At 31.3% G+C, this 17,480-nt stretch overlaps 1 protein-coding gene across 1 annotated transcript in view; it reads left to right on the top strand.

The window, feature by feature from the left end:
• The window catches only part of Rga (CCR4-NOT transcription complex subunit regena), a 50,181-nt gene extending 36,415 nt beyond the window's left edge, over positions 1 to 13,766 (top strand). The window contains exons 4-7 of the mRNA XM_075371760.1: positions 1,751 to 2,038; positions 2,188 to 2,449; positions 7,045 to 7,152; positions 12,742 to 13,766. Coding sequence (XP_075227875.1) covers positions 1,751 to 2,038; positions 2,188 to 2,449; positions 7,045 to 7,152; positions 12,742 to 12,967 — 884 coding nt within the window. The 3' untranslated portion in view covers positions 12,968 to 13,766. The remainder of the gene's footprint in view (positions 1 to 1,750; positions 2,039 to 2,187; positions 2,450 to 7,044; positions 7,153 to 12,741) is intronic.
• Positions 13,767 to 17,480: the final 3,714 nt, after the last annotated feature.

Raw genomic sequence — 17,480 nt, forward strand, 5'->3', positions numbered from 1 at the left:
CTCCTTGTTAATTGGAAAAGCCAGGCTGAATGGATGATTGTAGAAAGTTTTATCACATATTTGTTGAAAGAAAGGATTGCTGAAAGTGTGTGATGTTCCTTTTGGACTTTCTTTCTTTGTGTTTATCTTTGGTTTTACTGTTTTTATGGTTTGCTAAACTGTTGCTGTTTTTGTTCCTGTGTGGTTTTCATTAATTTTGTTTTATGTTACTGTTAAGTTACATTATTTATTGTTATGTTTTGTTAGTGTTTTTGTGTTGGAGGAGGTGGTGTGGCAACCAAAACTGCCACATGGAGGGTGTCTTCCCCGATGGGGGTGTCAGAATGTAGAAATATTGATTGTTTGTCCAAGAGGCAACCATTCTTTATGAAGAATGCCTTTGGAATATAAAGCACACAAACATGCAGTTCACTTTTGACTTCGACAACACCGTTGCAAACTTTGATATTTTGTTTCTGAATCATAATGGAAGAACCAACTCTTATCACCAGTGATAACACGGTTCAGTAACTCTGGGTTGATTTGTACTTGTTCCAACAGATCAGCTGTCACATTTTCTCGTGCAACTCGCTGTTGCTCATGAGGTTTTTCAGGACCATTTTCACACAAATCTTTTACATGCCCAAATTTTCTGTTATTATTTGGTGAACAGTTTCCCAGTTGATATTCACTTCTACAATCATTTCCACAGATAATCTTCAATCAGATCATATGATTTAATGAACCCTGGTCGTGTTGACATTTTCCATGAGGTTTATGGTTGTCCACTTCGGTCTTTGTCTTCAACATTCTTTCTGCCTTCATATAACATTTTATGCCAACAAAAAACTTAAATTCTTGATATAACTTCATTTCCAAAAGCCTTCTGAAGCTTATTGTAGATTGTCGTCACATTCTCTTAGAGTTAAAGCAAAAAGAAATGAAATAACGTTGTGCAATATTTTGTAATTCTATTTTCGTGACGAGAGACCAAAACACATGTTCACTTATTACACACTACTCAAGATTGAGGTTATATGGATGTGTCACTTGGACTCTTAATGGCAGGAAGTTCAAGGTCAAAGATGGAGTGTCTATGAAAGCTGCAAGGTTTTCACATTTTACTCAAAAAATCAGTCTCTTTACTTTACTGTGCACCTCGTATTTAGGTAAACTGACGTCAGTAAAAATATTGTTATAGCAAAGTACATTGAATTTTATTGGCAAATGATCATTGATTTTTGCATATTAATATAATGTTGTTTGTTTCATTAAACAACATGAAGTGAAATGATGTAAATAAAGGGATAATGCACATTTTTGTTATTACACCACAGGTTTTCATCCTAGATATATTGATAATTAGAATTGAATAACAAATAGTGAAAGACAAAATCAAGTAATTAATAGTGTTAAAATGTTAATAGTATGTCTAGGCATTAATTATTTTTTATTTCTTTATTGTGTTTTTTATTATAATTATGTTTCATTTTATTGTGGATTACATGTAAAGTAGTAGCAGTAATGTTTGGTAGTCTGAAACTGCTACTATTCTTAAAACTGGAACTGTTACAAATATTTTCAACTATGAAAGAAGTTAGTATTTCCCAAATTGCTGTGCAGTTAAATGTAAGGTTTCATTTTAGGATTTTTTTGATAATCAGAATGCTACTTGTTTGTTGATAAATCAGTTTATATTTAAGTCACTTTCTCCTTTATATTTTGATCAGTTTTGATTGTTACCATTTTATATTGATATTGTTCTTTGCAGTTGGAATGGTTAAACAACCTACATCAGAATCGAGTGAGTTCACGATGAGCAGTGAAGATTTTCCCGCTTTACCTGGCACGACGAACACCGATGGCCCATCGCCTGCCAATAACTTAACATCGGCAGGTAGCAGTAGTGGTGCCGATAAATCAACCACTGGTGATGTACCACAGCAGAACCAGACCCAAGACGGAACAGGAGGGACAGTAGCACCATCTAACAGGGTTGTTATGAACAATGACAGTAAAATTCAGAGCAGTAAAAGAGGAATACAAACGTCTCCTGATGGTTAGTACAAATTCATGATTAATTTATGTTCAATAGAAAAATTAAAGTAGTTTTTAAACATTTTTCTTTAATGTTTGTAATGAATATTTACAGATGAAATATTCATAATATTCTTTTTTTGTAAAATAAGTTTTTGTTGCGTTTTACAGGTAAGGTGACAAATATACCAGCTAGTATGGTTAAAGATCAATTCGGTATGGTTGGACTACTGACTTTCATTAGAGCGGCAGAGACTGATCCAAATCTTGTATCTTTGGCGTTAGGGCAGGATTTAACTGCACTTGGTCTCAATTTAAATTCGCCAGATAATTTATATCCGACGTTCGGTGGGCCGTGGGCTGAGATGCCATGTAGACCTCAAGATATTGACTACCATGTACCTCCTGAATATCTCATTAACCATGGAATCAGGTAATCTGCTTTTTATATCTTATCAAATTACGTTATTTAATTTTGTATGAATACCTTGCAGCACAGTAGTTAAATAACACTTTTCATTAAAGCTACATAATTTTTTTTTAATTATACAGTTATTAAACAATTTTTGGTTGCAGTATTATTTTCTAATTAAATTAGAATTTTCTGTTTTGAATCTCATATTATTTAGTTTATATTTAATGTTAATACCTTTGCTTTGAGTATATATAAGATTTAAATATTTGGGCATTGGTTGGGTATCATTACTGTCATTTCTACTGCTAGAGGCTGTGATTTTGTGTGTGTTGATATATTTTAAAAATTTGATTGAATTTCATTTTTTTTTCAATTGCGATTATTTTTATATTTTTCTATACATATTGTATTCTTTTCTTGTATTTATGATTTTTTACTCTTTAGAGTGATTGTCACATGTGATTTATATTACATCTACAATTTATCTTAGTAGATTCATTTTATTTTGTCATATAAAGATGATTTTCATTTTGAAATTCAAATAAAGTGTGCATTAATAATTGGTATGAAAAATTATGATAAAAACATTTTAATAAGAACCTAGTTAAGGTTCTAGGCAAAGTGTTAAAGTGAGTCTTCTTCATATGGGACTCTGGGAGTAAGGATAAAATGCTAATTACCTGAAATGTGTTTAGACCAATAATAGTTCACTGAACTAGAATAATTTTTGGTGTGTACACTCTTTAAATAGGATACTGTTTGGTTTTGTTATTTAGTTACAAATAACTAATGGTAGATTAGTCATTACCAAAGAAATACCATTAACAACAATGCTGCGTATGATATAATATTATTATCAATCCACACATACATTCTGATTGACACATTTTTGAAAAATTTAATATTTCTATGATATTTTAATATTTCAATTAGAATGTAATTCAATTTTGGGTTATTTAATACATAACCTATTTTATGTATAGATTTCAGAAATACATTTATTTATTTTTTTTTTTTAAATAACTCAACTTATTAAAAAAAAAACCAGCTGCCTTCACAAAAATGTAAAATTGGATTCTGCAGTCATGTTTGCTTTTGCTTTACTTTTCAAACCATCAAGATGTCAGTCTGTGATAATAGCCACTATTTCCGTAGTTTGAATTGCAGGATGATTACAAATTAAATATTCACTTTTGACAGTTTACAAAAAATTAAACTTTGTGTATATGAATACAGTAAATGATATGGTATTCAGAAAACTTTTTAAAGTTTATCTTGCTACATCTGCTCTGCTGCTAATGTCACTGATTGATGTGTCGTGTTTACCAGTCTGGGAAGACTGGTACTGCTACTGCAGTAGAGAAAGCTTTTTGTGTGTTCGGATTAGCCAAAACAAACTCGGTTAGTATTGTGCAGCGACGTTTCAGAACAAAATATATTAAATTACCACCAACAAGAAAATCAATATATGACTGGAATAAACAGTTTAAAAAAACAGTGTCTGTTTAAAAAGAAAAGCGCTGAAAGACATCCTGTTTGAGAATAAATTGATCGTGTTTGTGATTTGTGTCAACATAGCCCAAGCAAATTGACTTGATCAGCAAGTTTTGAAATGGAAATTCTTCAACCAACTGTGTGAAAAATTCTGCGGAAACATTTGAAAATGACACCTTATAAATTACTGTTAGTACAAAGTTTAAATGTTGACGATAAAGTCTTAAGTAAACATTTTTATGTGGAGTGGCTGGAATGTGTTGAAAGTGATGATGGCTGTTTTCATCGCATAATTTTCAATGATTAATCTATGTTACATGTTACTGGAACAGTTAATAGACATAATGTAAGAATATGGGGTACAGAAAACTCAAGAGAAAGTTTACAACATATATGTGATTCCCCTAATGCCTAAAGTGAAAATGTTTTGTGGTGTGTGTATATCATGATAGGGTGTACGGACCATTCTTTTTTCATGAAATGACAGTAACCAGAGTAATTTATCTATACATGTTAAGTGAATGGCTAATGCCTCAACTCAAGGAAGGTTTTCTTATACAAAAACAAATTTGTTTTTGTATGGAGCTCTGCTTAACTGGCACTTACAGGTCAGAGATTATTTGGATGAACACCTTCCTAGATGATGAATTGGCCGTGCAATTGAGGAAAACATAGTGTTTAAGTGTTGGCCACCACATAATCCAGACTAAACGTCTTGCGACTACTTTTTATGAGGTCATGTAAAAGAGAAGGTTTTATGCTGCCCCTTCCTGTTGATAATCAGCAAGTTAAAACAATGCATCAGAAATGCTGTTGCTACTGTCGATTGGCATATGCTTTCCTATGCTTGGGATGAATTTGACTACCATGTTGATATCTGTAGTGTTACAAACAATGTACACATTGAACATTTATACAGAGTGTTTCTAAAATTGTGGGCTGGCAATACTTCTTTGAATTCTACTTGTAAACTAAACAAAAAATATCCTTAGGTGGCAATTTCTCCTTCGTTCTCCCCCTGTTCCCCATTTTGTTATTTTTATATAAAAATTAATATTTCAAGTTCAGATAGAGGAGTCATATTAACATTTATTTGGTAAGTGTCTTTGTAACAAAGTTTTAAAATTAGCAAAACATCAGGACTTAAATACCTTAGCAAATTACAAAATGACGGCCATTTTTATTTATCAATCTGTTATATCTCCATAAATATACGTTTTATTAAAATCTATCTTGCTAAAGTATTAAGCCTTTTATTTTGAACAAAATTACATTGTATTTTTTAAAATCTGTTAACAAATAGCTGTGAGTTATGATAGAAAAAATTGATGTTGTAATTTTGTGTCTGTTTTCATGTCCTCCTCTTTACATTGAATTCGATTAAATATTGTTTTCATTTGTTGTTAATTCTAATATTGTAAATTAGTATCAAATTAAATAATAATTTTCTCACAATAATAGACCTAATAATTAAAAAAATAAAACTACCTTTGATAATCTTACGTTAATTAGAACATTAGGTATATATTTTTTTTTAATAAACAGTTAACAGTTGTTAAAAGTTATAAGAATGTTCAAAGGGTCCACCATTAGTGATTACACAAGTCTCCAGTCTTTTTCTGAGAGATTGTCTTAACCATTCAAAAATTCCGGGAGTATTTTTCTTGAAATTCATTTTTGACCCTCTGTTGAAGATCCTCAATGTTGAGTATTGGAGTTGAATAAACATTATGTTTCAAATTGCTTCACAGGTAGAAGTCAAGAGGGTTTAAGTCAGGTGATTGGGCAGGCCAGGGCACTAGCCCTCCATGGACTATCCATTTTTTCATGGAAATTTCCATCCAGAAAATCTGATACCAATTGATTGAAATGTGCTGGATCTCCATCATGGTGAAACTACATATTTCCTCCTAATTATAGAGGTTCCAAAAAATGTAGAAGATTTTCTGCAAAAAAGCAAGATAATTTTCTCCATTTAAATGATTTGGTAGCATGACAAAACACAAAAGATAGTGATTAAAAAATACCTGTCTGTATGTTCAGGAAAGATCTTTGTTGATGGCTACTTTTGAAGGTACCATGAGGATTCTCGTTGCTCCAGTTTTGCTGGTTGTGATAGTTTTGAACACCATTCCTGTTGAAAGAAGCTTCATTTTTATTTTGTTAACATGATCAGCAGTAATAGTCGCTGTGTAAAATTAATATACATTTTTTTATTATGTAATGTTAAATTTTTTTGTGAGAAAATTATTACTTAATTTGATACTAATTTACATTATTAGCATTATCGATAAATAAAAACAATTAATATTTAATCGAATTGAATGTAAAGTGGAAGACATAACTGCTGTAACTCGGCTATTTTTTAACCGATTTAAAAAAATAAAATGCCATTTTGTTCAAATAAAAAAGGTTTAATATCAGTTTTATGCGGTTGTATTTCATCTCAGTCAAATTTTGATGTAGTTGTTTAATGCTGTATTTTGCAATTATTATGTTATCTATAAGTTTAAATAACCATTAGTATTTGGTTAACAGCTAGTAACAAATTAACTTAGTAACATTTTTAATTAACAGTCAAAACAACATGAAATAGTGTATTTTTGTTGAAAGAAATGTACATTCAGTTTGAAAGCAAGTACAATGCCTACCTCCTTTATGCTTTCATCTCTTATACAAAGCATTAATAGCACTGAATCAATGGACTTTATCATGAATTGCTAGAGAGTAGTTTTCTATCAAATGTTTATATTATTAGATAAAAGACTATAATTTTGAAAAAATTGGGCTTTATATTCATATATGAGTAAAACTCTCTGTTTCATATGATGATTTCTAGATCAGTTAGTTTTAAGTTTGGTTCTTGGCAAAGATCTAGCATTTTTTCACCAGTCATTTCATCTTCCTTATTAAAGTTTATGTTTAGCATGTCAATATAATAATATAAATTATCAGCAATATTGTTAGACAGGAATAACTATTTGCTCCATTGTTACAATTATTACCCATACAAATGGTGTTGTATGAATTGTATTAACTGTGTAAAATAAAAAATGTCAGAATTGTATTTCATTTTTTGTCACTTATATTTATATTTTGTATTGTATGTTATATTACAGGGATAAACTGGCACAAATAAAGTTATGTCGTTATAAGGATGATGTACTCTTTTATATGTTTTACACGAATGTTGGTGATATTCTGCAGTTGGCTGCAGCTAACGAACTGTAAGTAATATTTTGTGTGTGTAGTGTGGAAACTAATTTACTAGTTCTGTTGTTTTTAATATTATTAGTGTTTCAAGAACATTAGTTCATATTGTTCAGAAATTAGTTTATTGTTAATATGCAGTAATTACATTGTCATATACAGTTTACTTTTCAAATGAAAACATTTACTTACCTGTTTTATTGAATAGAGACAAGTCTATAAAACAGACTATTTATCTAAACAGTGAGTGAAATAAGCAGTGTCACTCAATCTCAGAGTAGCTGGACCGAAGGTGCAACCATATCAGAGACGTATCTGTTAAAGAGCCAGAGTAAGGGATGATTCCTGAAAGAAGGAAGCAGCTCTTTCAGTAGTTGTCAAGGGCTTAGGTCAGGAGGACTTAAATGGCCATACCAACATTACTTGGTCTTCTGAGTACTGTGTAGCTGAAAGCAATGGAAAACTAAGCTGTTTTTTCTTTCCAAGAAAATGTAGCTCTCTGCACTTTCATGTAACAAAGATGGAGGCACCTTCCTTGGTAAAATTTACCTCCAGTATATTTTACTATTCCCCTGTTCAGATCTCTGGGTTGGGACTACTAAGGAAGGGATCACCAGAAAATTAGAAAATAACATTCTACGAGTTGGAGCGTGGAATGTTAGAAGTCTAAAAAGGGTTGGTAGGTTAGAAAATTTAAAGAGGGAAATGGATAGGTTAAATGTAGATGTAGTAGGAGTTAGCGAGGTTTGGTAGAAAGAGGAAAATGAGTTTTTGTCAGGTGATTTTAGAATAATTAACTCAGCATCAAACAAAGGGCAGGCAGGAGTAGGTTTCATAATGAACAAGAAAATATGGAAGAGAATAGAGTATTTCAAAATGCATACTGATAGAATCATTATAATATGAATAAAATCAAAACCTAAGCTGATAGCAATTGTTAACGTCTATATACCTACAAGTGCTCATGATGATGATGATGAAGTAGAGTGTGTATATGAAGAAATTGATCAAAACATATAAAAGAGGATGAAAATTTAATAATAGTTGGAGAGTGAAATGCAGACATTAGAAAAGGCAAGGAAGGAAATATTGTGGCTGAATATGGGCTGGCAAAAGAAATGAAAGAGGGGACCGACTTATTGAGTTTTGCACAAAGTATAATTTAGTAATTGCCAACACCCAGTTTAAAAATCATAATAGAAGAATGTACACATGGAATGTACGCATGCAAGGTATCAGATAGATTATATCATGGTTAAAACAGATTTAGAAATCAACTCATCGACTGCAAAGCTTTTCCTGGAGAAAACATTGATAGCGACCATAATTTAGTGATAATGAAAAGTAGATTGGGGTTTAAAAACCTGAAGAAAAGATGTCAGATGAATTGGTGGAATTTAGAAAAGCTTGAGGAAGAGGAGGTAAAAAAAGATTTTTGAGGAGGACATCACAAGAGATCTGAGTAAAAAAGAAAGGTAGAAAATAAAGAAGAAGAATGGGAGAATGGTAAAAAGAAAATTCTTAAATCAGCAGAAGCGAACTTAGGCGAAACAAAGAGAACGGGTTGAAACCTTGGATGTCAGTGAATATATTGCAGCTGATGGATGAACATAGAAAGTATAAGAACGCTAGTGATGAAGAAGATAAAAGAAACTATTGACAATTAAGAAATGCTATAAACAGGAAGTGCAGATTAGTAAAAGCAGAGTGGATAAAAGAAAAGTGTTCAGGAATGGAAAGAAAAATGATCATTGGTAAAATAGACTGAGCATACAGGAAAGTTAAGGAGAATTTTATCATACATAAATTAAATCTAATAATATGTTAAACAAAGATGGAACACTGATTTATAATACAAAAGAAAAGGTCAATAGGTGGGTGGAATATATTGAAGAGTCATACAGAGGAAATGAATTAGAAACTGGAGTTATAGAGGAAGAAGAGGAAGTCAAAGAGGATGAAAAGGGAAATAGAATACTGAAGTCTGAATTTAAGAGAGCATTAAAAGATTTGAATAGCCAAAAGGCTCCTGGGATAGATGGGATACCTGTAGAATTACTGTGCAATGCGGGTGAGGAAGTGATAGATAAATTATACAAACTGGTGTGTAACATTACGAAAAAGGGGAAGTTCCATCAGAGTTCAAAAAGAGTTTTATTATCATGATACCAAAGAAAGTAGGAGCAGGTAAATGTGAAGAATTTAGAACAATAAGCTTAACAACTACTCATGCATCAAAAATATTAACTAGAATCCTGTACAGAAGAATTGAGAGGAGAGTGGAAGAAGTATTAGTAGGAGAAGACCAATTTGGTTTCAGGAAAAGTATAGGGACAAGGGAAGCAATTTTAGCACTCAGATTAATAGTAGAACGAAGATTAAAGAAAAACAAACCAACATACTTGCATTTACAGATCTAGAAAAGGCATTCGATAACATAAACTGGAATAAAACATTTTAAAAAAATTAGGGTTCAAGTACAGAGATAGAAGAACAATTGCTAACATTTACCGGGACCAAACAGCAACAGTAATAATTGAAGAACATAAGAAAGATGCTGTAATAAAAAAGGGAGTCCAACAAGAGGGTATTTCCTATCCCTGTTACTTTTTAATATATGTAGAACAAACAGTTAATGATGTAAAGTACAATTTAGATCCGGAGTAACAGTACAAGTAAAAAGTTAAAGATGCTATGATTTCCTGATGATATAGTAATTCTAGCTGAGAGTAAAAAAGATTTAGAGGAAACAATGAATGGCATGGATGAAGTCATACACAAGAACTACCGCATGAAAATAAACAAGAACAAAATGAATGAAGTGTAATAGAAATAATGTAGATGGACATATAAAAATAGGAAGAGAAAAGATTATACAGGTAGAAGAATTTTATTATTTGGGAAGTAGAATTACTAAAGTTGGGCAAAGCAGGAGGGATATAAAATGCCGAATAGCACAGGTAAAATGAGCTTTCAGTCAGAAATATAATTTGCTCACATCAAAAATTAATTTAAACATCAGGAAAATATTTTTGAAAATAGATGTTTGGATTGTAGCTTTATATGAAAGTGAAACTTGGACGATCAGAGTACCTGAGAAGAAAAGATTAGAAGCTTTTGAAATGTGGTGCTATAGGATAATGTTAAAAATCAGATGGGTGGATAACGTGACAAATAAAGAGGTGTTGCAGCAAGTTGATGAAGAAAGAAGCATTTGAAAAAATATAGTTAAAAGAAGAGACAGACTCATAGGCCACACAGTAAGGCATCCTGGCGTAGTCATTGTAATATTGGAGGAACATGAAGATCGTAAAAATTGTGCAGGCAGGTACATTTGGAATATGTAAAACAAATTGTTAGGGATATAGGATGTATACCAAAATGAAACAACTGGCACTAGATAGGAAATCATGGAGAGCTGCATCAGACCAGTCAAATGATTGAAAACAAAAAAAAAGATTTCATTTTGATTTCTGCACTTTTGGTAAAATTAAACTAGACTATAATTCTTGGAACCCAAGTTAAGGTATAAATTTAGTGGTTTTATATATGAAATCTGACCTGAAAAATAAAAAACTGCATTTTTGTGAAATCTATGGTAAAATACAAAAATGAGGGTAGAAAAAGACACTATTTCATGTTCAGTGTAAAATAACGTTGTTAAAAGGGTAATAAACACAGAAGTTATAAAAAAAACTTATAGAGAACATATCAACGCATGGCAGATTTTTAACTACGTATTAAACGAAAGATTTCCAATATTATAAAACAAAACAATTAAATACTTCAGAAAAAGAAACAATTACAAAGATAAAAACAATAAAACCACTTGCAAACAATTAAACTGCTGAAAATGTTCTCTGCCATATTGGATCCAACACTGCTTGACAAACAATATTTTTTTTTGGTGGCTTTCTGTATTTCAACAGAGCTTTTTTGTGTTAGTTGTATCATACTGAGAATTCAAATAACTAACTCTTCTTCTTCTGTTCATATACTAATGATTCAAAAAATTATGATAAAATCTTTCGCCAGCCAACACTCGCTAAAAAGTGTTTTCGAACCTATATTTATATGAACTTTCCTGTTTATTTTCACTGGTGGGATATGTCCTGAAAGTTTGTTACATTTTTTGTGAATTATTCTTTATATTGGAACAAGTCCTTTAAATTAATTTTTGTTAAGTTGGCTTTTATGTCAGTTTATTTCAGATTAATTTAAGACATGTACTTAAAACATGTAAGTTTAAGACGTCAACCATTCTATTTATTGCTTAATTTTTAAAATAAAAAATAGTAATTAAAATAATGCTTAATTCTTTTAAATTCTATTTTAAAGTTCAGATAACCTTTTAATGCAGATATTTATTAATTCTTATGATAAAAAAATGCATTTGTGTGAAAAAGATACACATTTTTACTTACATCATATATGCTCATGCTTGGTATACATAAAATTCATTGAATAAAATTACATGTTCAGATTTACTTTATGGTAACCACACATATTACATAATTATTTTTCTGTAATAGATATGTAAGTGTAACTATAGACCTGTATTTTATTCTCTTGATTGGTAAAAACCACTTTTTACTTGATCATTATCCTAAAAAAAAATTAATTTTTAATAGCATAAAATAAATTCCAAAACTTTTCTCCATTAAAAAAGGAGAGTATACTGTTTCTGTGATAAGAGTAATCACTGGAACATTTAAGGAACTACCACCTATGATGTACTGTAGCTAGCTTAAAAATTTATAAAGACCAACAAAATAATTTTTTTTTAACCTTCTGTTGGTCTTTTTGTTAAGACATAGCAGTCTTCTATTCAAATAAATAAATAATATTTTCAAGAGTAAGAAAATATTGCCATTTTTACATTTGTATTCATTTTGGGAGATTACGTGAGAGATTGGGTGCGATTTTTATAGCTGGATTATTTTCCATGTGTCAGCGTACTGGTATAGCTACTGGTGAACTTTTATTCAATTGTACAACCTCCCAGTGAAAGATGAAATCTTTACCGCTCTGCCAGAGGTTGTTGGCTAATACATTACAAGGAATAAGGTCCCTTTTCCTTGACCAATAAGAAAACGTTTTATTTTTTGCATTAAAAAAGATGTAGTAAGATTTTCTAAATATTAAAATGAATGTGCTCTGTTAAAACAAATAATATCACAGTTTACATTATTTTTGCCTCTGGTAAGAATTTTTCTCTGTAAAAGTATTTTTTTAATGTTTCCTTCATATATATAATTTTACGAGAACTATTTATAAATTAACCTCTGGTCGACTAACAAAAATAAACAGAATTGAAAAAATTTACTATTTATAAAAATTACATATGTATACTACTTCTCAACACAGCCCTACCCAATTCAAGCGCTATTGATGTTTACTGTGCATGCATTCAAATGCATGGAAACCAGTTTGTTTGTAATGCCTGACCAGAGGTTAATTTATAAGTAGCCTTCGTACAGAATATGTGTAAAATTTAATAAGCTATATAATTTTATTTTATTAAATTAATTTACTTTTTTTAATCGTATATTTTTATATTTTGTATATAAATAATTAACTTGTAGTATTATTTTTCTTTTAATCAGGTACACTAGAGAGTGGCGGTATCATATGGAAGAGAAAGTTTGGATTACTCAGGCGCCCGGTTTGGGTGTAGTTGAAAAGACTTCCACGTATGAAAGAGGTACATATTATTTCTTTGATGCACAGAATTGGAGAAAAGTTCCGAAAGAATTTCATCTCGATTACAGTAAATTAGAAAACCGACCTATCCTGCCGCAGTCGTCTTACCTACCGCTGCAACCAGTATGACATACCGACTATAACGATGACTGCTGCTACAAAAAATATGATGTTGATTGTGGTGATATAAATATAATGATGGTGATGCTAAATAGGTTGTCTTCATCCACTGATGTGTCTACTACTGCTGTTGCTGATAGTAATGATAATTTTGATGACTATTGTTACTATTATTATTGTAATGATCAGGACTGTAACAGTTTTGGTTCTGTAACCGGTTCACATGTTCTTCTCAGGTTTTTTGTTGTCGTTTAAGATAATTTTTGTTCTCTTTTTCCTACTTCATTTTATTTCTATTATTTAAATTATATATATTTTTTTTTAATAAATCAATCATTGGATAGGTAAGTCAGTGTAATAAAAAGCAAAAATATCTGTAAAAAAATCTTTTTTAGTTAATACAAAATTGTTGGTTAGTATAATAATTGTGCTGATGTAGATATCTTTGTTTTTTTTACATTGAGCAAACAGTATTTCATTCCTTTTTGTTGTTTTCAACAAAAAACAAACTGTGTTCTCCCTTTTGCAGAAAATTGAATTTAAAAGTTGTTAAAATTTTACTGTGTAATAATAATGTTGGTAATATAATTACTTATGCATAAATGTATTATTATTATAATTATTTTCAAATTTAAAATTGTATTGAATACTGCTGTGAGCCGATCCATCATTTGTAATAAGACTAATTAATATTCTATTATTATTGTATTGTATTGTATTTTTTTTAGAGTATGTTGTTATTTTAAGTTAATTAAATTAAAAAAAAAGAAAATTAAAAATATTATAAAATAAAGCACTTGTAAGTTGATATATTTTATTTATTTTCCTTAGGTTATTCTCATTATTATTTTTTTTTTTTTTTGTATAAGTGGGCTTGGATTTTTATGGCCCAGTTTTCTTTCACAAACCTGCTGGTTGCAACATGCAGTTGAACAATCGTTGTCAATCAATCATTCATTATTTCACATAAATTTGATGCTTGTAGAAATTAGTTTAATGGATATGAACAAATACTTTGGCAGTTTATTCTCATTACCTTTGTACTTCTGGTTTTATCCACAAGTCAACCTTTTTTATGTGCAATAGCTGCAGAGTGACAGTCATATTTTGGAATTTTTTAAAACCATTAACAAGAAACTTACCTAATGAGTATGTTTCTTGAGTAAGTGTTAACTATACTGCATCTTCTGTAACTAGCCAGATGTATGGAAAGTTAGGTCATAATTAACACTTGAAAACATGAAGAACACAAATCAGTTTATCATTAAAATTAAGGATTACTTATTCCACTTAACTTCTGGTTAAATTCTTCAATATTAGCAATTTTTAATGTAATGTTCCTGCACAAGAAATCATCATTAATATTCTGTTATCACTTTCATAATTTTCTGATCTGTGGCACTATTTAAACCCTTTGGCCTAGGAGTTATCTTGACATCCCATCCTCTCATACATTCAAAAATAAATAATGACTTCAAAACATCTGTTTAGGGATGAGCTGATTGGAACTTGTTCCTGCCCCTGGAAAGGTTAACCCAACGTCAATAGCTAGCTTTCCTCCTTGTTTGCTCGTTAGGCGTAAGCGCAGGTGCAATAAGGAAGGTTCTGAACAGAATACATTTTGCTGGCTATTTTCCAGTTTGTTGGAAAAGTGGTGTGATTAAGAATTTTTAAAGGTGGTGACAAGGATATACTACTATGAGTTGCTGTACAGGTTGACACTTCTGTCAGTGCTTGTAGTAAGGTGTTTGGAGAAAGTACTGTGTTTGCGAATTAATGGAAGGTTGGTCTCGCAAAATGTCTTGAAGGAGGACCTGTGTGGTTTTCAACCAGGGAAAGGTACAGAGGATGCAATTCAGAGTGATTGACAGGTCCGGGGCATTTAATAACTTGTGGTGGCCCTCTGCCTTGTGTCAGTTACAATGGCAGGCATGTATGCATGATGATATCAGGGTGCTACAAAGTTACTTTTGTAACTGGTATGTTAATGATGATGGCACTGAGGTAAATAAGATGCCATCCAAAGGGTGTCCCCAAAGCAGTGTGCGTTGTGAAGTTTGATTCTCTCATGCGCTAGAGGTTTCCCAGTGGAGAGTGTATCATCTCACTTATGCTGATTACACTTTGAAGGAGGCTTCTGGTCAAAAGAGTCTTGTAGAACAAGGTAAAATTCCGGGCAACTCAAGCTTGTGGAATATACAACATAAAATGGTATGTAGCCCTGAGAAGACCACCATGATTTTTAGTTTCCTGCTAAATATTGTTGACTGAAGAATGGAGGTAGTTTTATATATATAAAGGACGGGAAACATTTAACGCGCCTATATGATATTTCCAAACCTGATTAACAACAGAACACAAATTTCACAAAAGACATTTCCGTCAGTGTTAAAATCCATCAGCTAACAAAATATATCTTTCAAAGTCATCCAAAATTAAAAAACTGATAACCAATAAAATTTATAAATTAAGCTTAAAGTATATTTATATATCACACCTTCAGAAATTTTTTTACAACATCGCACTTTTCATCTACCATACATAAGTAACCAAAATTACATAAAAATACACACACAAACATACCAAACAACAACCGGGCACAGTTGCTAAAGTCAGAAAAGCAGTCAAACAGGTCCCTAGCCACCTAGGCCACTATTCTAAACAAAATACCCTCTGCAGCCTTTAGAGCACCAAAAACCTAAATATAGTTAAACAAAGATAGTTATGGAAGTAATCTGAAAGCAATGAATGTTAACAGTAATAGAAGAAGAAAGATTGACAACACACAGTCACTTTTCAGTACTGCAAATTACTCTTAACATTCACCCCATCACATCTGTAACTATCTAATCAGATTCGGAAAATAAACTAGTAGTGTGAAAAATGCCGGTTCTAGGACATGCGTTATCAATGACGTCATAAGCCTTCTTCTGACTTCATTTCTCCCCCTTCTGAAGTCACTCTTTCCCTTTGTAATGTCAGTCCTACCTCCTCTGACCTCACTCTCCCTTTACGATGTCACTCCTCCCCCGAGATGTTACTTCTCTATTCTTTGATTTCATTCCTTTCCCCTCCGATGTCACTCCTTCCCCTCTGACGTCATAAAAAACAATAATAAAATAAGAATTAAAAAATATAATAAAAAAAGTTAAGAAATAAAAAAGAAAGGTACACACGCATCGATGTTTAAAAAATTCCTCGTGTTGTGTTTCACATATACTTGCTCAGTTTGATTTAACCTTGTTTACAAAATTGAAAGTTATCTGGTTATAATTCATTTGCGTCATACTTATTTACTAGCTTATTTCAAATTTATCTCAATGACAAGGCTAACGGTTGTATAAACCCCGCCAAATTTTCACACGTTCAAATTGCATACTTACTGTGCCAGTCTATACTGTGTTACTCTACTATTTTATATTCACTATCTTTAATTTTCATAATCTTTATTATTACTGGTAAGTGAAACATTTTCAATAAATAATTATTAAATTATTATAAACATATATCTGTGTAATTCCACAAATAATGAATTATGTATGAAATTATACAATTTGGAAATAAAATACATTAAATGTAACATATAGAATAATTACTCACTTTAAAATATATTTTTTCTGTGTTTAATTCCAGCAATAAATAAAAAAATTATATGCACTTGTAATATATATTAAATAATTATCTAAGTTGTAAAATTAACATTTTAGTTTTTAAGTCTAGTTTATCACATTAGTAAATAAAATTAATATTAATAAAGGAGTAAATGGATTTGTTTATAGCCCTAATAGTTTAATGTTGATAGAATTATGCAGTAATGTTACATGAATGAATAAGGACAGTATGTAGGTCACCCATCGTCGCTGGACGAGATTAATGTTTTCTCTTTATGCATACAATTTATATGGTTAAACTGACATCTGTTTAAATGAACATGTTTTAAACTTAATAAATTATTTGCATTCATTTAATTGTCTCGTTTAAATAGTTATATAAATATTTTTTTTTATTAAAAACATATGTGCTGTGCATATTTTTAATTCGAATACTAATCGCCGATTCTTAGGTTGTTTCCATCAAAGTAAATGCTATCCATGTTTTCTGTGTTCCTGATGGCGTCAAGCATGAACTCTTACACCAACCTTTCCCGAAGACCACTGCTCGCTCTCATCTTTCCGTCGGGTGTATTTAGCAACCGTTTGATGGTTGGTTCAGACTCGAAAGACTCTTCGTGTTTGTCTCTTGTTCGCAGCTCAGTCTTCAACATTTTCACCCTGATGACGAGCCGCATGAGGAATAAGCCTCTTAGAGTTATGTCGATGTCTTACACCACTCATCTCATCTCATCATCGGGTGGTGGACCAATTCTAGGGGAGCGGGCAAGCCAGAAGTATCCATCTTCCGGTGAAATTCGCTAAACGGTCGTTTATCTCCTTGTCCGACCTCACCAAACTAGCACATGCTCTGCGAACCGTCGTCTGTGAAAGAACGTTTACCATACTTCATTCTAACTTCTTTTGTTAGT

This window comes from Lycorma delicatula, chromosome 7 (assembly GCF_047948215.1).
Source record: "Lycorma delicatula isolate Av1 chromosome 7, ASM4794821v1, whole genome shotgun sequence".
NCBI lineage: Eukaryota > Metazoa > Arthropoda > Insecta > Hemiptera > Fulgoridae > Lycorma > Lycorma delicatula.